The sequence below is a fragment of the Sitophilus oryzae genome, unplaced genomic scaffold (assembly GCF_002938485.1).
Source record: "Sitophilus oryzae breed Bouriz unplaced genomic scaffold, Soryzae_2.0 scaffold_1576_pilon_pilon, whole genome shotgun sequence".
In the NCBI taxonomy this organism is placed as follows: Eukaryota; Metazoa; Arthropoda; class Insecta; order Coleoptera; family Curculionidae; genus Sitophilus; species Sitophilus oryzae.
The window spans coordinates 7,450,461-7,473,818 of NW_022146254.1; the positions used below are offsets into that span (position 1 = coordinate 7,450,461).

The 23,358-nt window shown below is 34.0% G+C and overlaps 1 protein-coding gene across 1 annotated transcript in view; it reads right to left on the bottom strand.

Annotated features, from left to right (window-relative positions):
- Positions 1-532: 532 nt before the first annotated feature.
- Positions 533-23,358, bottom strand: part of LOC115879282 (protein charybde-like) — a 41,890-nt gene continuing 19,064 nt past the window's right edge. Inside the window, exons 2-4 of the mRNA XM_030896029.1 lie at positions 14,148-14,377; positions 12,152-12,360; positions 533-1,222 (exon numbers count right to left, since the gene is read on the bottom strand). Of these exons, the coding sequence (XP_030751889.1) occupies positions 1,120-1,222; positions 12,152-12,360; positions 14,148-14,377 (542 nt within the window). The 3' untranslated portion in view covers positions 533-1,119. The remainder of the gene's footprint in view (positions 1,223-12,151; positions 12,361-14,147; positions 14,378-23,358) is intronic.

Consider the following 23,358-nt stretch of genomic DNA (forward strand, 5'->3'; position numbering starts at 1 on the left):
AAAATGGGCTTAGTTTTGGAGATACAGGGTGTAGAAGTTTCACTTTTATTTCGAATTATTCCAAATAATTTCTGAAGTAACGTCAATATTTGGATGAAAATTAGTGTCTGCGAGTTTTTTGACATGAGAAATTTTATTTTGATGTCAATATGACTCCTACATGTAGAGGGCGCTACCTACATATTTTTAACTGGTTTGAAAAGTAATAACTTTTTGTCCGTACCTGTATAAAACTACTGAGTAAAAAAATATACATTTACGATGCTTTTTACGTAAAAAATGTATCTTGGTAAAAATCGCTACGAGTAATAGTTCTCGAGATATTTATAATCGAAATTATTAATACCTGTCATGATTGACATAAATTATACATGTTGACTAAATAGTTATTAGACTGAAATCATAAATTTGAAATGTTTTTGAGCTAAAAGTTCAACAGAAACTGTTTAATCATCATTTTTTCGAAGAAACCACCCTGTATTTATAATAAAATGTTTTGAAGGAAATGAGAAAGAATTAAAAATTAAATCAAGAACGAGAAACAAGATAATTATATTAAAATATAAAATAATTATTGAATTTTAAACCCAATTTTTTTTTTATGCAAACAAGATATTCGCATCTAGAAAAGTTGATTTTTGCAGATAAAAATACGTAAAAAAGTTCGAGAAAATTATAAGTATATACTATATAATATCCAGAATACAAGATATGTTATTACACACCCCAATGAACGCGTAGAATATAACAACAAACAGTGTATTTTATCGTCCGGCCAAAAAAACTCATTAGACATAAATCCGTCCCGAGAGCGACACTGGCATCTTTTTAAATCTACATTTTTCTACGCCATTTACCCCGGTCCAAAAAAAGGGAAGGAAGCAATTTTCCGCATCACCCGGTAGCGAAAAAAACTATATGACACCGAGTCCCGTCTATGACAAACGACGGACGTTTTCAAATAACATGGAAACGCAAAATTCCACAGACTTCCACAACTAACCTTCGTACATATTGTTGTTGTTCTCGTTCGTATTCTTTGTGGACTTTTTTGTTTGTTTGCTTACGCTTGGGAGATTCTTATTCAATTTGCCGATGCTCAGTCTTGGAGGGCGACGTTCACTTTTCCACCAGCGGTTGATCGGCATGAGATCTGTAAAGTTTCTTCTTGCTCAACATGTAGGCCGGGCTTAAGACCACCGTTCCACCCCGAGTAAGGTTTCTGAAACAACGGAAAATACACATGTTGATAAAGTAATTAACTCCATGTGAAATGTTGATTGAAGAAGAAAGACACTTTAACGTTAAAAACGTATATTCTGTTAAGGTACGCGCACACTGACCAGAGCCGCGCGCGCCGCGTCGACCGAAGAAAAATATTGTTTGTGTTACTTTCAATGAAAGTGCGCACACTAGCCAGAGCCGCACGAATCACATAGACGAAAATGTGGCCAGCATTGTTGGGCCAGAATTATTTTCGATAAATGCGGCTAGTGCTGCTGACGTCACACGCAATTCCTTCCACTCTACGTAGGTAGCCGAAGAAGAGATTAGAAATTCAATATGGTAAGAAAGTTCACAAATTTTTCATGTCTCATATTGAAAAAATTTTAGTTCATCCTCAGTTAAATATGGAAATAATGTGGATTTTTGCAAATATTGTGAACCTATAACTTTCGATTCTTTCTCATGATTTCTTCTTATTCTATTAGCAAGGAGCTTATATTTCTTGTTCATTGTTATTAGGGAATGCAATCTAGCAAATGCTGGATCCCTCTGAGATTCCGCGGGATCAAAGTTGCGGGATTTACCGTGCGGGATCTGCGGGATCGACACATTACTACTGAGTAACCGAATCGATCTCAATCAAGATCAAACCGCTTCGTTCCGGGCTGATGCCGTCGACGCTCGGAACCCCGGGGGATCCCCTTACGGGTTGGCCATTAAAAATAAGTAAAACAAACAGGTTAGTTGTTAGATTTCTTTCTGGCTTATGTGAAGTGAAGAAAAGCGTTTAACTAGTACTTGTGGACAATTTCGTCAAATAAACCGCCGGACATAATTATCGGGAGAAGCAAAATTTTAGGGTAAATTTAAAGTTGAATATCTCTTGAACTAAAAAAGATTTTTGGATGCGGTTTGGACCAGGTTTTAGATGCATATATTGTGTTTAAAGTGCTATGTGGTTTTCGGAAATATATTTAGTGAATTTTCGTAAATTTGGTTAAGAATCTCTTTTACCGCCAAAAAATTACTCATATAGAGTGTACCTAGAAGCAGATAATTAACACAAGTTAAAAAAACTTCAACATTAGAATATTTCTATTTATAAAATAAGTACATAACTTATAATAAAATTTAAGTTTATTTAATATTAAATATATTTTTTGAACACTCTGTATACATCGGTTCAAATTTCTGTACAGCTAGTTTAAGATACACGCTATATCAATATATTATGGACCTATGCAAAATGTACAATGCCTTTTGCACCATTTAGGACCAAATGTATGACTATTGTTTAGTCCCGCAATTTTGCGGATCCGCGGGATTGATTGCTGTAGTCCCGCGGGTTTGCGGGATTGAGATTTTGGTGCGGGATTGCATTCCCTAGTTGTCATTCATTGTCGAGAAATATTAAAAAACACGCTTATCACCGCAGACAGGACTCTGGAAGCGACTGATGACAAATTCGATTGGGAAATACGGGTGTAGTAGGGGAAAAAGAAACAAAATAGCGAATAAGGCGGCGCGTGCGGCGCGTTCGGTACGGCTCAGTGTGCGCGACAAGAAAAAAAAGTGCGATTCGTGCGGCGAGTGCGGCTCTGGTCGGTGTGCGCGTACCTTTACAGTTTTGTTAACTTTTTACAAAGGTCTCAAGATAAAAGTTACGGTAATTATTGGAAAAACTATAAATCGTCCAATTTTCACCAAAATTGGTATACACTCTATTTTGAGTTCGTAAATTACGAATCTGCACATGGAAAATTTTTCCTGGGGGTCTCTTACCGTTTTTCAGAAAAACGGAAAATAATTTCAACACTGAATTTTTCTTTATTTCAGCCGTATAAAGTAATATTTTCATTATATTATTTATACCTGCAACAAGTCAGTTATAAAAAGACTTAAGTCTTAAATCATTTCTAAAATCAAAATGATTTCAGTCTTATGTCAAATTCAATACAGGGTGGCCCATCGAAAACGTTCCGCAAGACATAATCAAAGCTATTGAAAGTCTGAAAGTAATAAATGAAGTATCCATCAGCCATCTCCAACTTGATGAAAACATTGATATAAATGATATATATATATATATATATATATATATATATATATATATATATATATATATATATATATATATATATATATATATATATATATATATATATATTAGTTTTGTTTATTTCAAATATCAAACTTAAAATGTTCTTTTATTTTTAGCATAGTTATCTTTAAAAAAAGTTTTATTTTTGTTAAACAAAGATACATCCAAATAAGCATAAAAATATTTTCAAAATTTTGTATATTATTTAAGCCGAACCAGTCAGTTTTTAATTCAAATATATTTGCTGCAGATAATTGATATTGTTGTGTACTTAATTAGGTATATAAATAACGCCACATACACTGAAATAACACTTATTTGCAAATATATTTGAAAGAAAAATTGACCGTGTATGATTCGAGTTAAGGTGAATTTTTGTTACAAATTCCCAGTGCTTTAGTTACAAAAACCACAGTGCCTTTGTTACAAATTCGCAATGATTTTGTCGCAAATTTCCACTATGTTGTTACAAATTTGAAGTGCTTTTGTCACAAATTTGCAGTGTTTTATAACAAATTCGAAGTGCTTTTATCGCAAATTCTCAGTACTTCATAACAAAGTTGAAGTGCTTCTGTCGTAAATTCGCAGAATTTTGATAATGATCTTTGAAGACTTTGGGATGAAGTCGTGCAAATCGCAATACTTTCAAGATAAGGCTGTAGTCTTTGCAACCAGGGATTCTAAAGCCTTTATCCCAAATGCATCTTGAAATTACCCCAATTGAACCATGCATTTGGCATATATCAAGAGCATGGCGAAATTGGTTCAAGTGCCTTCGCCCTTGGGCCGATAGATTTGTTTTTTCAGTGCAGTTTAAAAAGGAACGCTGCTGTTAAAAATTTATCAAAAAGATATAGAAAAATCTGACTTAAGCCTTTTATAAAAAGACTTAAATTTGTTTAATGACTTAAGTATTTTCTAAAAAGACGGAAATCTTTTTCTATTTCGGAATAAACATTTAAATCGGAAGTCATTTTGAAAAAGACTTAAATCTTAAGTCTTAAGTCAGCTTACGAAACATGACTTAAGTCACTAAAATAATTTAAATCAAAAAAAGACTTTAGTTTTCTGTGAGCTTGCAGCTTTGATTATAGTTTATTTAAAAGCCATGCACACTGGACTGAGGATAGAAAAATTTCCCAAATTTTACTGAAAAACACTTTTCTTAACAAAATAATACAGAAAATTGAGACAAAATGGAAGTTTTTTTTTCATCATCCTAAACGATATTTTCACGGTAACTAAAAAGAAAAAAAATAGTTTGCTTTTTTTTTGGTGCACCCCCTAATATATACATTTAAAGTTTTCTCTAATTATTATTCCTTCTTTGGTAGACTATTATTTTAATATTGTAAATGCTAAAACTTCGTTAATTTTCTAGTTTAACAAAAAAATAATTTCCCAATTCAATAAAACACCAGACTAGATTAAAAAACGCTCAACTGACTAGGAGGGATCTAATGAGGCAAAGCAAAAAAAAATCAGCGCTATGAAGCATATTCGATTATTACTTTTTCAAATTGCCTTTTAATTGCACCACGAACGATCGATATAATTACCACATTGTGTGCGAAATAGCACGATAATGACCGAAATGAACCGATGATGGATAGATAGGGCAGACAAGTGGTCGTAAGCTATTGGGAAAGGAGCCTGTTTGTGCTGAGCCTATGTTAATGGTCCTTCTTCATTATAACTGTCAGACAGGGGTGATATTATAGTTGCATTTCGTCAAAATATGATAAGTGATGATAATCTTCTGATTGAATAGACACAGTCATTAATCAAAAAGATATTAAGTGTATTAAGTCAATTACTGTATAGAAGGCGGTTAGAAGCTAGTGTCACCGTACAGTTAAGCTCGATTTATACACAAGTGAACATTCAAAAGTCAATTTCAAAAAGACTTAAATCTTTACCAAACCAAAGGCAAAACCCCTCACCCCTAGCCAACAAGAGAAGAGCCTACATATGCAAAATCAAAAAGATTTTAATTAGTGATGGTCATTACAATTCTTTTTAGTGAATCGAATCTTCCCCTAGGAGATGCAAGACCTTGTCGTTGGTGGGGAAGCTCCTGGTCCTGGAATCCCCCCTAGCACTTGGCTTGGTCTAAGAAGCATCTCACTCATCGTCTTGTCCCTGACTGTAGTGTCGTGGCCAGGGAATTGCACCAAGACATATAACGATACCGGGCGGGGCTACGGTCAGCCTCAACCTTGGGGCATCGGGGGGCACCCCATTGTATTTTACCCCTTACTTCTACATGCGGGGCTCTGTAGAAGTGGACCGACTGTCCCTAGCGACTCATGGGAACACTATGAGATCTGGTAATAATAGTAATAAAAACATCACTGGTGAAGCTGTGGGGAAACCCCCTAGCAACACTGGGAACAGTAACAATGAAAGTTCCAAGGGGCCAAACCCAAAGAGAACTACAGGAGAGGTGGCTGACACTTGTGTGAGACCATCCTCCGCAAGTGGCATACAAGTTACCACCTCCTCCAAGGGTCGGGAGCCTACCTCCTACCTCTAAACCCAACAGGCGACACAAGCTACTGTTTCGTCTACCCGGCCTGGGTCGTAGCCCCTCGACTGTGAAGGACACGGGTCTCCGTAGGAAGTCCTGGGACTGTATGATGAGTTATAACTCAAGAAAGGGGGACACAATAGATCTCTAAGGTCGCAGAGATCAACCCCCTCCCACTTATTCTAAATTCTAGTGAATCGAATCACACGATTCAATTTCTCATATTGAATCGACTCCTACGATTCGTTCATTTAAACGAATCACATGCACAATTTACGTTTCATAAAATCAAGAATCGTAAATGGCACTACCGGCGATAATTTGGTGGGACAATTACTTAAGGGGCCAGAAAAAGAAATATACAGTTCCTTCATTTGTTTTTCAACACTTGATGGCACTGGCGTAATTGGATTGATTGTTTTACCAACAATAGTAAATTATCAATCCAATTCATATATACTATTTATTAAACACTTCTTAATATCAATTTAATATTTTTAGTATATTTTAATTCCGATTTAATAATCGTATAATAAATAGTTTATAATACCGTATGAAAATGGCGTCCAGTTGCCTTGGAAATGGACATGGATGATATTCCCCATATAATTTTAAAATGACAGCAATCTTCATTTCATAAGCAGGCCAACAATATTATTTGGAGTTGCATAAAAACTCAAAATGTTATTTTAACAAAAATATTAACGTAAAAATTAAATGCATTACAGATACTCCCGTACTAAGCACAGTATAAATATTTTTTTCTTGTAAATAACTTTCTTATCGTTTGCATTTTATGCCCATGATGTTTGTTTAGGGCTTTTGTTCAAAGATCGCATTATGGTCCGATTCAATTCTTACGACTCTTTTTTACGGCTCATCTTTCAAATTTTATGGATCTGTACTGGCCACGATTCAACTGAACGAACCGTATTGTAAACAATGAATCAATTCTCACGACTCTTTGAACGAACGAGCCGTAGAAACGAACAACCGCATTGTGACTCGATTAGGGTAGGTTAATTCTCACGACTCTTTTTTACAACTCGTTCGTTTAAATTTGGATTCTGGATCCAGGAGGATTTTATGGATCCGTGCTGGCCACGATTCAATTGAGTGAACTATATTCTAAGCAGTGAATCTATCTGTTCACTTCTAATACTCGTTCAAATGAACGACTCGTTCAATCTTTGCCCGCCTCTAATTTAAATAGCTAGTCAATTTCAGCATAAAGTTCAAATGTTTAAATCTTATATCTTTGACATGATCTTTGACTTAAATCATTTTCTTTCAAAATCAGTCATTGTCGCAAAGACTTAAATCAGCATTTTTTAAATTGTAATTTATTTTAAATATATTTATGCATACATTATATATTTTAATGCCCAATTATTATAAAAACACATTTTTTATCGGTTTCACATCGGTTGACTGTAATATTTTCAAACATAAAGAAGAAAGAAAAAAACACTTTCGTGTGTTGCAATACAGGTTAAACTTTGTTGCGTGATAAAGCACCATATTTATCATTATTATTTCCAGGTAAAGTTCAAGTATAAAATGGTCAAATTAAATGGGATAGGTTGGTACCTTAAAAGCATTTTAATCTAAGGCTTGTCATAGAAGGGGGTATAGATCTATAATATAAGAGAGAAAAAAGAAATAGATAGTGGCCTACACAAGTATCGATTTTGTATTTAATACAGAAAGTTTGCGTGTTCATGGCTTTTTTCATTGTTTAGATAATAATAAACATTAACACACTGGCGAGTATAACGAGTTTTGTTTTAAATGGCCGTTATTAAAAATAGTTTTTAAATACTACATATTGCAACAGAAATAGGCCAGTAAACGTAGCCGAGTATTATATGTAATGGTGGAAAAAATTAGTAACCAACCAATCTCAACGGGAATATGTAGATAATGATCTCCTACTTAACCCCTCAAAAGTCCCATTCGGTCCCAGTGGGGGAAGTTTTTTTTTTCAAATATCTCCGTTTGCTTAACTTTTTTCGAAAAAACTAAAGATATGTTTTTTGTAGAGAATTAAATTTAGAATATTTTACCTTCAATCATTTTTCTCTAAAATAAATAGTAATAAAGATAAAGCAATATTTTACTTTTGAGTTAACAATATAGTGTAAATATAGATTAACCAAGTATAAATTTAAGCATTAAAACAATTAAAAATATCGTTTAAATATTATTTATTAAATAAAATTATTGTTAAAAAAATTATTATTAAATTAAAATTATTAAATGAAATCTGTTGTGACGTTTACTCAGAGCGTCATTTTCGTCCTCAACTAAAATAAAAGTTTGTGCAATTGATTCAGTAGCACTAACCACACTTTGAAGAACATTAAAACCCAGTTTTCTACAAGAGCAATTTTTAGAGCACTGTCTTTGCAATTGTCAGGAGGTGCCACATCTTCTGTTGATTGAATGTGTCAGATTGCCTTTCTGATCTTTCTTCCATCCATATTGTAAAGGATCTAACTTGTTACCAATCCAATAGTTAATCCATTCTTGAATCCAAAAAATACAACTTATAACATTTCCTATAATAGATATAGGTATCTTGACAGTTACCTGAAAGTATGTCCTGAGTAAATGGAGTTTTGCAGAATTCTCAGTTAAAGGTTTGTCTTGATGTAATCCTATTGTATAGAGTGTATCTCAACTGGTTAATATGTTTAATATAGCTTGGGCACTGATGGGCCCTTGCACTTGGGCCCTTAAGACTACCTTCAATTTACCAAATTTGCCTCCAACTGAGAACTCTGCAAAACTCCATTTACTCAGGACATACTTTCTGGTAACTGTAAAGATATACATATCTATTATAGGAAATGTTATAAGTTGTATTTTTTAGATTCAAGAATGAATTGGCAACAAGTTCGATCCTTTACAATATGGATGGAAGAAAGATCAAAAAGGCAATTTGACACCTATTTAATTAACAGAAGATGTGGCGCCTCCTGCCCTACTAAAATTAATTTTTTGCAATTGCAAAGAGAGTCAGTGCTTTAATAATTACTCTTGTAGAAAACTGGGTCTTAACTGTTCTTCAAAGGCTGGTTAGTGCTAAGGAATCAGTTGCACAAACTTTTATATTTTAGGTGAGGACGCTCAGGATGACGTCATAGCAGATTTAATTTAATAACGTTAATTTAATAATAATTTTTTTAACAACAATTTTATTTAATAAATAATATTTAAACGTTATTTTTAATTGTTTTAATGTTTAAATTTATACTTGGTTATCTATATTAACACTATACTGTTAACGCAAAAATTAAAGCTGATTCGTTTAAAAACACTGGAAAATTTATAAAACAGTATAGTAAAAAATTGCTTTATCTCTATTACTATTTATTTTAGAAAAAAATGATTGAAGGTAAAATATTCTAAATTTAATTCTCTACAAAAAACATATCGAGGCAACGGTCCAGCTACGTCGAAACACCGGTTCCCATTAGAACACCGAAGTTAAGCGACGTAACGCGATACTAGTGGATGGACGGGTGACCGGTTCGAAACTCTGTATCGTGCTGTTGTCCAATAAAGACAAAAGTGTAAAATCTATTGACACACATTACTCATTCGCGCCGGTTCGAGGCCGGATGAGATCGGATATCTGGTGAGTAAGAGTTGATTTAGACACTTGCCAAGTCGGTAGGCCATTGACCATGATATGGCCGAGGACCGCGGTTCGGATTCTGCGTAAACAAAGTAGGCCCCGTCCAGATTAGCCCTGGCAGCAAAAAGGAGACGTTAACTGAAATCTTTACTTTACTTTTAAAAAACATATCTTTAGTTTTTTCGAAAAAAGTTATGCAAACTGAGATATGTGAAAAAAAAACGAAAAAATCCAAGATGGCGGCGGGTTTTTTTTCAAACTTCCCCCACTGGTACCGAATGGGACTTTTGAGGGGTTAAATAAGAGATCATTATCTACATATTCCCGATGATATCGGTTGGTTACTAATTTATTTCCACCTCAACCTCCAGATTGACTGGCCTAAAATGTAAAAGGCTGAACTTTATGTTATAAACAAGACAGTGCTTCCATCTATAAAATGAAACATGTTATGATGAAAAAATAGGAACTCTATGAACTGTAATATCGGATAACATTCATTCCTTTGTAATTAAAGTTGTATGAATTGTTGAATTTAGTTATTAAAAATTAACAATGGCAAGTTCTTTTATTTATTTAACTGATGAAAACTAACTTGCCATGTCAACTTTTTCATCTAAGAAAACAAATTGAATAGTTTTCTAATCATACGTTAATAATTTGCATACTAAAGCATTACAATTTTTCCAAAGCCTACCATGACTTCACTGAGGCGTTGTTTCTTTTTCACTTTCATTTATTTATTATACTTTTTCTAATATCTTCGGTTTGAAAAAAAATATCAAAATGCGGTTTGTGCTGATTTTTTAAGTTTTTATTTCTCTTTACTATCAGTTGTGATACATATTATACTACTGAAATTACATATTATACTATTGCATTTAAGTTTTTTGAAAATTCGCACAATGTTTGTTAAATCATAGGACAGCGCCGCCTAGCGTCTACTGTTAAATGCTTATTATTATTATTTATATGATAATATCATATATTTATAAGATTATCTAAAGTAGAAACGAATTCGACCAAAGTGTACTATCAGTCATGACCTATGCATGGGAAACCTGGACACTTGGAAACCTGGAAACGGATATTATACGGAAACTGCAGGTAGCACAACGCTCAATGGAATGAAATATGATGGGAATAAACAAGAAAGACCGTAAAAATAGAGTGGATACGACAAAAGACCCAGATAATAGATGTCATCCACAGAATCAAATCCCTCAAGTGGCAATAGTCCAGAAGAACGGACAATAGATGGACCATAAAAAGTACAGCATGATACTCACGAGGAATTAAGGACCTAGGAGAAGACCTGAGATGGGACCATGGACTTAGGAAATTAACAGGAACATCTTGGGCCCGCATGGCCAATAATAGACAACAATGGACCCGACTACAAAAAGAGTATCTAAATATGTGAGGGAAGCTACACCATAATTGGAATAAGGTTGAATAAGCTGAAAATTATGTTGATGATGATATCAGTGGCGTAACTATCGACGTGCCGTGTGTGCGAAGCACACGGGCCCAAGCCCTCAAGGGGCCTGGGCCGCATTTCCATATCTATCACATGCTATCGCGAATCAAGCAGAATCCTTCTGTTTCTGATGAGAATATATATGAAATGGGTCAGGTTCTATACCTTAAATACCCCGATGATATTGCCTATACGATTTGTTCTCAATTACTCTCCTTCAGGCAATATTTCCGAAATAATTTATATGAAATCAATTGCATTTTTGAACTCATTGAATTTATTTTAATTAAAACCCTTTCATCGTCTTCTAGTTTCAGCGAGATTTTAACAGCGTGTCATATTTTTCTCACCATACCTGTTTCTGTGGCCTCGGCTGAATTTTTTTTTCCAAATTAAAGCTTGTCAAAAATTATTTAAGAAATACTATGGGCGAAAAACGGTTATCAGCTTTGGCAATTATTTCAATAGAAAATGAAGTTGCCTGTACAATAGACATTGGTAATATTGTGTCAACTTTCGCCCATGCTAAAGCAAGGAAAAAAGAATTTTAACATGTTCATGTTCCTATTTACATTGTTTATTTTAATTTAGTTAGTAGTTGTTTTTTGTTTTGTTTTTATTTATTTTTTTTATTTATTTGATATTTTATGTTTTGCGTTACATATCTCTGTGTTGCAGTAATAAATAATACTATATAAAAATTAATTTGATAATTTTATTTCTAACCTAAAATATGAGTGCATATTATTCAGATTAGTATATAAGTATTGAAATATGTAGGTGTAATAGAAGGCCCGGTAAAATTTTTGCACACAGGCCCGTGAGTCTGTTGTTACGCCACTGGATGATATCATATCGAGTAAGGAATGCTCTTTTAAACGAGCCTCAGTTAGTTGGATCCCGATAACCCAGTCCGAAGTTATTAACATTTAAATATAAACAGATCTAACCTTCCCCCACCACTTCATTTTAGCAAATAGGGCAAAATTGTCAATAATTTATTAAGATAAAATTTATAAGACTCCTTATCTAGGCAGAATTTTGTAAAAAAGCATAGACCAATACTTTCCGAGATACAGCCGAGAGCTAATCTTGGTAGAACACCTCTAAATATAATAAAATAATGTAATAAAGTAGCAATAAAACCTTATTTAGGGATTACAAACTTACCTTATAAACTGTGGCAAGAAATTCCATCCGTTGGAGCTTTGTTTCAGAGTTAAGTACAGCTCGAAAGTACAAGCAGTACCCGGGTCGCACTGAATCTTTCCTATGCGGGTGGTTGGCAACCCACCCTGTGGTTCGAATATCACGTACAAATGGCAACCTCTCAAGCCACATGGCTCCGACTCGGCCATAGAAGCTATATCTCTAGCCACCTGAAAATTAAAAAAAATATATATTATAAACAATGAAACTACAAATGTTGTTCTTCCTAATTACATTATTGTAACGAATACAACTTATAATATTGTACCGATGGGTAAAGCGCATTTCGAGGCTGTTGCAAATCAGCTGATCTGTTTGCGCTGGTGAATTTTAGGTTATCCAATTCATTTGAGATTTTACTCAAAACAGTAAAAATCTGACAAAACTAAAAAAATAGGCAAATGTAAGATAAGCCTGAAAAAAGATTTTTATTATTCAAATAGTCTGAATCTATGTTTCTAGAATTTTGGTGTTTGTTCACAAAAAAAAAGTAAGCTTGGTATTTGCTGCTGATTATCGATTGCTACATTATTTTTCAAAGTTAAATAACTCGGTTATTATCAATTTATTTTAAAAATGGTAAAGAAAAATATGTTTCTTTTGGCCAGATCTACACAACAACGCTACCACAATCAATAAGAATAGCTGAAGATCAAGATGAATGGCGACTGACAGTACGAGACATTTCATGAAGGCACGATGCTTGAAATCAAGTTGCCGACTAAGAATAAGAGCACCCCTTAAAATACTTGCACTTATTTCTGGGGCACTCTGTATATTATAGATAGTGTTTTCCTGACTTTTGCTGTATGATTTCCTGACTGCATTAAAATTTTAAAAAATCAATTCTGTTTCAATATCACATAAAAATAAAAGTCTCCATTAGACAAATATTTTTCATTAAAGTTGCATTAAATTACTTTAACCCTCGGGTAGGCGCGTACTTTAAGAACTTTTTTCTAGTGATGGGATAACTCGAGCGAAAATTTGGATATTTCACTCCAGCAATCGCTTGAAACTCGAGTACTCGATTATTGAAATTAATCGGTTTTTCCCATCACTACTTTTTTCACACAACCGGGCGCGTATAACAGCACTGGAAGAAACTATTTTAGAAACTATCATCTAAATGTTTAGACTTCTTCACGTTTAGACTTCTAGACACTGTAGTTTTTGCGAAGAAATTTGTTGCATTAATTGCAAAAACTAGTAGTTTTATGGGTTTCATATACATGGCAGGGACCAACTAGTACCTTTGACACTGGAGCATATTTAGCGCGGAAAACTTGGAAATCTCTGGAAAGAGTTTCTATACTGGCCTTTCCGTCATTACTACAGGTTATATAACATATATTTAACAGATTATTATGAAAGCAATTGAAAAAATTAATTTACAATTTAAAATTACACCAAATAACGCAAAATAAATAATATGATAATTATTTTACTCAAATAACCGGGCACGCAGTGGCACGGAGTAACGCAACTTTTGTAATTGCCAGGTTTACGACAGAATTGCTACTGAACCAAAATTGCTGGATACGCAACTACTACGACCCAGGGTGTCAAATATCCCTAAATAAGAATAGTTAATGGCAAAACCGACCTACGTCCAATGGATATTTTGTTTTAAGGAAATTAGTAAAATTGTGGTACAGAATTTCGGTCGCGCCTGCTCGTACTATATTAATACTACCTATTTGTTTAGAGATTTTTATGTAGAAAGTGCAACTAGTAAAAATCTATTAAAAAATTTCAAAACTTCCAAGAGTGTCAAATTACAGCAAGACCAAGACCAGGACTACTTATTTCCCGCAAGATTAAGACCAAGACAAGGCGAGTCTTGGTCTTGCTCACCACTACTTCCATTTCCGCAAGTTAATTAAAGGTTAATAGACAGACCAGCGATTTAGATTGACCAGGTCGGTATAAGGAATTTAAGAAGAAAGATAATTACCCTCTGTAGTAGCCCGCACGGCAACAAAACCTCCCCGCAAGCTAAATGACTCCGCTTGGCCGCTCGCAGCTCTTGCTCTAAACGCCTGGTGAGGGTGGCGGCGTTACTGATGATATCGTCACCGATGACGTCTTCGAGAAGGGTGCCCCCAGGGGGCGTGGTCTGCGACTGATGATGGTGATTGCGATGATTATGATGAGGGTGGCAAAATTGATCGTTGGACCAATTATCTGGAACAAATGAGGTAATTTTCGCTTAGTCGGAAATTAAAAATTTAGATTAAATATTTGGATCGGAAAGATTAAGGTCGGGTGAAGTTAATTGCAAAAATGCTTATAAAAAACTAGCTTTTTCCCACCTCTAATCTTTAGTTATACACTGTGTCAATTTTAAAACTTCCCTTTAATATCTTTCTTGCAGTTAAGAATATGAAAAATTGAAAAGACACGTCAATTTTATTTGTAAGGGGGACACTTTAAATGAGTATTTTGAGCCTTTTTCATTCAACCCCCTAGGAAGGGTAGGTGTAATCCTTACAATATTAAATGGGAATGGGGGTCAAGTGGCACATCGTTTGAAAGGGCGTTTAATTCTCTTTTCAGTGGTATCCTACTTTGTTGCTTTTTGTCCAGAGGATTCTGAATAATCGCGTTTCAAAGTTGCAGAAACAATTAAACATGCCTGCATTGAGATTTTGGTTTTCACAATTATTGCAATGGGTCTCCTTGTAGTACAAATTATTAGAAGATTAGGTGGTAACATAGACGTAGCTATTACATTTTTCTAGGGGTGTCAAAATACTAATAAACAGAAAACATCATAAACATTAACATTTCTTTTGTCAAATTCGAACGAGTGGCAACTTTCAGAGGAGGCATGAAGGCTGTTTTTCCGTTGAATGTTAATTTTTTCTAAATGCAAATGTTTATTAGTATTTTGATATCATTAACAAACAAAATCGTCGATATTGGAGTGACCAAAAAAACCCGCATGTTTTTCGAGAAGGACATACACAATATCCCCAAAAAGTTAATGTTTGGGCTGGTATTCTTGGAAATGCCATTATTGCTTCTTTATTTATTGAAAGAAACTTGACAGGTGATCTGTATTTTAATACGCTTCAAGACACATCTTCACTTATCACCCAAGAGGTAGAAACAAATTGATGTAGAGGGTAATCCGGTTTTACAGGAGGATTTGTTAACATTCAAGCAGGACGGTGCTCCACCTCATTATTTTCTTCCAGTCAGACAGTAGTTTTTAACTAACGGGAGATTTCCGGGTTGACGGGAGATTGGCAGAAGGGGACCAATTGAATAGCCTCCAAGATCACCGGATTTAATACCCTTAGACTTCTTTCTTTGGGGATGTCTTAAATTCATTGTTTATAAAACACAACCTACTGAAAAACCTTAAAAGGCGAATTACAGCAGAATGCCGGTCAATTCCCGGTAAAGTTTTCCGAAACGTTAGGGAGGAGTTTGACTTTATTATTGTTTACAGGAAAATGGACAACATTTTGAACAACTTATAAGAGCAAGGGTGCAAGTAATATAACCTAATCTTCTAATCCTTTGTACTACAAGGACATTGCAATAATTTTTGTGTAAACACTAGCCTGAAAACCAAAATCTCAATGCAGGCATGTTTAATTGTTTCTGCAACTTTGAAACGCGATTATTCGGAAACCTTTAGATAAAAAAGCAACAAAGTAAGATACCACTGAAAAGAACTGAAAAAACGTTCTTTAAAACGATGTGTCGCTTGACCCCCAATCCCATTTAAGATTGTAAGAGTGACATCTACCCCTCCTAGGGGGTTGAAAGAAAAAAGCTGAAAATATTCATTTAAAGTGTCCCCCTTACAAATAAAATTGACGTATTTTTCCCATTTTCATATTTTTAACTGGAAAAAAGATATTAAGGGTGGGAAGTTTTAAAATTGACACAGTGTATATTCTGTATACCTTATAGTATAATATGTAATTAAAAAAATCTATGGGGGGACGCATTTCCTAAATTTGCTTTGTTCAACTCTCTGTCCAACTAATTAACTCATGTTTTTTAAACGGGCCTATATGCTAATTTTTATGTGAATGATTCAGCGGTCACAAAGTTTAATATAATTTTTTATTAACTTTACCCATTTAATTGGTGAATTTCAAAAATGTCTTCTAAGTGTTCCTCACTTTGTATAGCTAATATACTAATGTCATTTGAAAGAACCTTTGTAAACTTTGTCTAAAGCCAGCTTATGAACTGATCCTTAAAATATCTAAAAACTTGATATACCGGGTGGTGCATCGTCGCGCGTCGTTGGAAATATACGAATTCCCATGCACATTTTGAACTGTTCAAATATTGGCTCCCCTATTGATTTTACAGCGATGTCGTAAATAGATTTTTTAAAGGATTATGTATGGTAAATACACATGCCAAATTTGAACAATTTTGGACCAGCCGATTTTAAGTAATTTAAGAAAGATTGCATCTATTTTTAGATTAAAACCGGACAGGTAACAATCAAACACCAGTCAAAAACTAACATACCTTAGGTTTACAAACTATAATTTTGTCATGGTCAAAAGTAATTTAATTTTAATATTCAGGGAAAATAACCGAAACATGTCAGATCCACTGTCTAAGGTATTTCCCGCGTAGTAGCATTTTATCATGCTCACTTTTTCTTTATGTGTATAACAATAAATTATTACTAGTACTGAATATTAAAATTTTATTAAAATTAAGTTACGTTCGAAAATGACGCTGCCAACTTAATGTATGTCTGTTTTTGACTGGTGTTTGATTGTTACCTATTCAACTTTAATTTAAAAATCGATTCAGTTTTTCTCAAATTACTCAAAATCGGCTAGTCAAAAATTATTCAAATTTGGCCTGTGTGTTTACCAAACGTAGACCTTAAAAAAATATATTTACAACTTTGCTATAAAATCAATAGGAGAGCCAATATCTGGACAGTTCAAAATTTGGATGGGATTTTCTATGTTTCCAAGGACGATGGTTGGTGTTTTTCAGGTATGTTTTAATAGTTTCGTTTTGCATAAAGAATAGCGATTAAACAATATAAAAATACTTCATAAACAAATCTACGGATAAACTTCTCGTGATTCCTGTTATATGTACCTTCTTGTGTACCTTTCATGTAAAAGAAGAATCATTAAAATTGGTGAAGCGGTAGCCGCGGGATGGATGGGGAAAAAACCCTTTGAGCTTTTATAGCTGGATTATTACAGTAATTATATAGGTAAAAAAAACCTTTGAGTTTTTACATATGGATTATTACAGTATAATTAAAATTCAATTCTGTTAGAGAGATCTATGAACACTTCAATATTTTATTATCTATAAAATAAATGTGCGTGAACTTAAGACAATTAAGTATGAAGTAATTTATACTTAATATTAGTTTTTAATGAGTTTTCAGTAGCGTTACAAATTACCTTTTTATCGGTCATATTTTAGTACGTCATCCTGTCTCTATCGTCATTTTCTTTTATTACCTTCACATTAATACAGTATTTTTAATTTTTACAAAAATGCATTTTTTGTACTAAAATAATTTGTCCTAAAATTTCTGTGTTTCTTTTTTTTAATTAGGGGGGTCTTTGAAATTGTGCTTGATTTTTTAGGGGTCCACGAACTGAAAATGGTTAAGAAACGCTGATATAGGGTTTCATAAACCAATGTTTTAAGTTTATTTTGATTGTATTTAACCGACTGAACCCAACCCTTTTTAAACCAATACTAAAAGCAAATCGCAATATCGTCACTGGAATCTTCCGCAGAAATAATTACCGGGATTTCTTCCACAAGCCCGCCCTTCGCGCCATCTATCTTTCATTTTAATTACTTCCGTTTACCGTTATCTGCCGAAACTAAACCACCGTCCCCAGTGCCACCTAATCTGGCCGTTCACGATCCGTTAGATAAAGACGCTAGTAAGGGAAGGTCCTCCCCTATCGCCTCACCCTTAAGTAGAGATGGGCAGATCTGTTATTTTTTTTAAATCAATTGGCGACAGTGAATGTTACTTTATAAACATATCATAATAAATATTATAGGAACTTCAAAAGAGAAAAGAAGCAAGAACAATAAGAAATAGCATCATTACTTATTTAGAAGAGTTTGATTTCGACCGCTAGAAAGTATCAAAGAACTTTCTCACGTAAAAAAAATAGTTATTGTTACCGAGGCCCAGTTCTGTGATGGCCAAAAAGATCTGAACCCTAATTGGTGGTATTAATTTTAGAGTTTCCAGAACTGTAGGTACTAAAATATTTTCGTTCAACGATTGTGGAGTTTGTCAATTAGCAAGTAAGGGATGGTTCTCAAAAGTAAAAAGACATTAAGTAAGATAATTAAGTATTAAATTATATACCGTGTGTTGCATCGTCGAGCGGGACATAGGAAATCCCATGTAAATTTTAATGAGATCAATTATTGGCTTCCCTAATTATTTTAGAAAATAATCCTATTTAGGTTTATTGAAGAGCACTAAAACCCACATTCAAAAGAATAACTTTAGATATTTTTGATTAGCCCGTTTACGAGTTATCGCCGATTTCTTTTTAAATATTTATCCTTTCTTATGGCCCTGTATTTACTTATGAGCACCAGTCAAAGTAAAAGATAACTGTCAAATGAAGTTGTCATTTCAGAAATTTATCTATTTAGTGCTTTATTATTATTATTAAAAACTCATACCTACATCGAAAATATTAGCCATGAATTACACTACCGAAGAAAAAGTATTGATAAATGGTATTATCAAGGAAATAGTTATCAAAAGGTGTCGGACATGTTTGCTGCTCTGTATTCGAATAGACCGATATCTGGAAAATCTACAATCGCAAGGAATATCCAGAGATTTGAGACCAAAGGTACCCTAATAAATAACTGCAGATGTGAAGCAAGGCAGGAACAAAGAGAAGATGTAAGAAATGATACCGACTTGGACGTTTTATTGTGCGTGGAAGAGAACGATGGAAAGATCAGCACAAGGAAACTTGAGGATGAAATAGGAGAATAGATCACACTACAGCGTTTCGAATTTTGAAGCGACATAAATACTATTCCTTCAAATATGAAAAGCCCCAAGAGCTACGAGATGGGGACGAAATACGGCGGCAGGCGTTTTGTTTTGATATGATGGAAAGAGCAAACACGGATAGGGAATTTTTAAAAAACATATGTTTCACTGACGAATGCACGTTTACCTTAAATAATGAACCCAATGTTCAAAATTATCGATATTGGAACAAAGAAAACCAACACAGGTTTGGCGAAACAAGGACGCAATATCCACAGAAAGTAAATGTTTGGGCAGGGATATTCGGATACAATATTATCGGGCCATTATTTCTTACGCGAAATTTAAATGCAGAATATTATCGGGAACTACTCGAAAATCATATTTTACCTGCTTTACATAATGCCGCTAGAGAAAATCAGGAAGTTTGGTACCAAATGGATGGCTGCCCGGCACATAGTACCCTGGCTGTTCGGGAATATTTAGACAATAGTTTTAACGGAAACGTTATTGGCCTAAATCATACAGTAAATTGGCCAGCAAGGTCTCCTGATATTTCGCCAAATGATTTCTTTCTCTGGGGCCATTTAAAAAACAGGATATACAAAGATAAAATATCTAGACGAGTTAAAAAGTGCTATTTCTGCCGAATGCAATAGAATTTCAGTTTACCAACTAGCGAATGTAAGAAGAGAATTTTATGATCGCCTGGGTTATTGTCTAGCAGTCGATGGAGGAATATTTGAACATCTTAAATCCTAAAGTTCTAACAATTTAACAGTACCTAAATTAATAAGTTATTGAATATTGTAAATATATATATTATATATATAAATTTCAATAATTGCTAACAAACATTATAGAAACTTCAAAATATCTTCAGGGGTAAGAGTGATCACTACTTATTTAGAAGACTTTGATTTCGACAGCTAGAAAGTATCAAAAGTCCTTCACACGCAACAAAAATTATGTTTTTAATTATTACTACCGAGTCCCGAAAGTACCGAATTAACCGGGAATTAATAATTTCAAGTACTTTCGGTACCGGGATTTCCAGGGTTTAAACCCTAGTCTGTGAACCCCTAAACTCAGTGATGAGTTGTTTCCCCATTCCCGCCGCTGTTTCTTGCAATTAAACTACTAAGGTATTCATTTAGGAGAGTGTGACAATCCGAAGATTGTTCTTACTTAAATCAAGGAAAATCTTTTATTTTTCTTGGTCGTCTGAGAAATTTCTTGTGTCTTAGACCGTTGGAGGAAGTCCATTCTAGATTAAGAATAGAGTCTTCCAGATTCTTGAGTTCCGCTTTAAGTTAGTTTCCAGTTAGGAAATAGGATGGTTCTGGTCCAGTTACTGGGATGATCGCTCCTTTTCTAGCTAGATTGTTTTCTTTTTCATTACCTTCTTTCCCTTGGTGGACAGCACCCAGAGAAAGAGGACTTTATTTTCTCCGACTAATTTTTTCAGCTTGTGTAGGCATTCTTTGACAAGCTTCGAATTGATGGTTACTGAGTTGATAGCTCTTGAAGTTGCTGGACTATCGAATAGAACTAATTATGTTATAGCAGACTATTACTTTCTTCGTATTTAAAAATAATGCCATCATACCGTGGTATTATACAAAATGTTGTTTTTCGGCAAAATTTCAAAACACACTGCGTGAAAAAATTGGGGAAGGTAATTTTCTTTACAAATTGTTCGCTGTAATTTTGGATGTATTTTGTTTTTTGGATCGTACCATTATTTTATTCCTACGAGCTGCAAAATGAAATACATTGGAAAAATAAAAGCGTGAATTTAACAGGGTGTATTTCCACCTCATGCAGCACAAGTATGGCTTCAGTCTTCATAAATAAATGAGGTTAACTATTTATTAATTATTGGGGAAGAGGTAATAAAATATTTTTCTGTTAGTGCTCTCCTTAACTATTGCAAAGTTCGTAGTTGCATAGCGCAAAAACAAACAGTTTATTTAAGTTCATCCCAAAGTTGTTCGATAGGATTGAAACCCGGGCTCCAAGTGGACCATTCCAACCTTATCCAGATGTTCGTCACTAACCGTGAAGTCATTACCACTATCCCCCAAGAACAAATCTTGTCGAACCTGGATTGCAAAAGTAAATATTAAGTAGCAAAGACAGGAAAGCCTCAGACAGTCTAGAGCCTAGACCCTATTTATAACTCCAAGGACTGAAAATAAGAATAAGAAACTAAGAAGAAGCAATTTTAGAAAGTTTAGGACCATTTTGTAAATTTAATAGAGTGTAAGTTTTGTATTGAAGTCGATATAGTCTATAAATGCCACGCACTTGTTCATTTTAGAGTATTGTGGACTAAAACTGTCTGGGAATCTAATATCTGGAACATAATGACATATGATGAATCAGGGCGGAAATGATCTTCTTCTTTAGAAAGGAGCCAGATCTTGAGGGCTAAAACGACAACACCAAGAAGGTCCAATTCTATTTGTTAAATGTCATCCGATATTTGACGAGCTGTATTAAAGAATATGTATAACATTTTTTCTGTCAATTTATAACATTTGTTAGCGTGGGTGTTAAGAATAAAGATACAGCATTACCTAGCTGATGCCGGGTCCAGACCGAGCAGACAAAATAACGACAAGACAAAAACATTTATGTTTTACGACAAAATTGCGACAAATCCAATACATTTCTGCGACATTTTTGTCTTATTTTTGTTTTGTTTCAAAATTCGGAGACTTTTCAGTGTCCCGTCTTGTGTCGGTACAGATAAAATCAAATGTCTATGTTTTGTTCGTATATTTTACTACAAGTTGTCGGCGCAGTGTGGATGGCGTGTGCTGCCAACAGTAGGAGACCAGTGAAATCACACATGGTTAATAAAACTCGCAACAACTAAACTTTTAACTTTGTTGTACTTTTGTCCTCGCGGTGTGGACCATTATTTGTCTCAAGTTTGTCTTATCAGAATTCTCCATTTTTTGTCGCAAGTTTGTCCTGTTTTTGTCTCAAAATCGTGTTTACTTTTTGTCGCCTTGGTCTGCCAGAAATAGAGAATATAAGAGCATATAAATTTTGACAACAAACTTTAAGAGAACTTAAGTTTTATTTACGAAAATATATAAAATCAAAAATTTAACCTAAACTCGGTAAAATTACCAGTCTTTTGCATATGTCCAACTTTAACATAAATAACCACATAAAAAATAATAAATAAAAAATAAAAACCCATTCCTATTCCAATTCTACGCCTAACAAAGGCGTAGAATTGTTGGAAGAATATAGGGGTCGGGGGGTGAATTCGTTCCCCAATTTTATCTGTTTTAGGCATTAATGAGTGCTCCCCTGGGAAGATCGTAATTCAACGTTTAACGGGGCGCTAATATCTCAGTTTTATTGTGTGTGGGGAATGCGAGTGCGTGAAAGAAGGGGTAAACGCAGAGAGCGAGAATGGATACGGATAATTTTCTTTAAAACTATCTGAGGTGAAGGTTACAAGTATTCATTTGATGTTTCTATGGTACACTCAAAAAAAATGCATTGTAAAATGCACAATAAATCACGTTAAAATAATTAACTCGTTCTATAGAATTCGATTTACCTAATTATTTGTTTCATAAACGATTGCTGATAATATAATATTGTTTTATATACATAATAAAAATTAAAGCATTCGAAATAAAGTGGATACTATTTTATCGGATATCTAATATTTAGTTCTTTTAAAGTAATTATTACCCTATAGGTTTTAAAAGAACCACGTTCAAAATAAACTGGCATTGCCTTTGTTATTTTTGAAATGTTGCTTGTCTATTTATTACAATAAGACGTCCTTATAGTAAATTTATTTTAAGCACGAGAGTATTCTATTTCTATAAGAATTGCTAACAGTTTAAATAGATTTCTGGTAGGTACCTATGTGATTAATACTCTCCAATAGAAAGTAATTCGAGATGGACATAGAAAGATGGTGTTTGGCGGTATTGACGGGATAAGGCCGATCAGCCACAAATTTTTATATGATTTTTGTCGCGTTCCATTATTTTGAATAGTACAATGGTATTTATTGTGTATGACAGTTGTTAGTGACAAAAAGGAGAATTGTATCGTTTACAGGTAACGTGTTGTTTCAGTAGTTGTTTAGAATATATATATAATCAAATGTTAATATTAATTT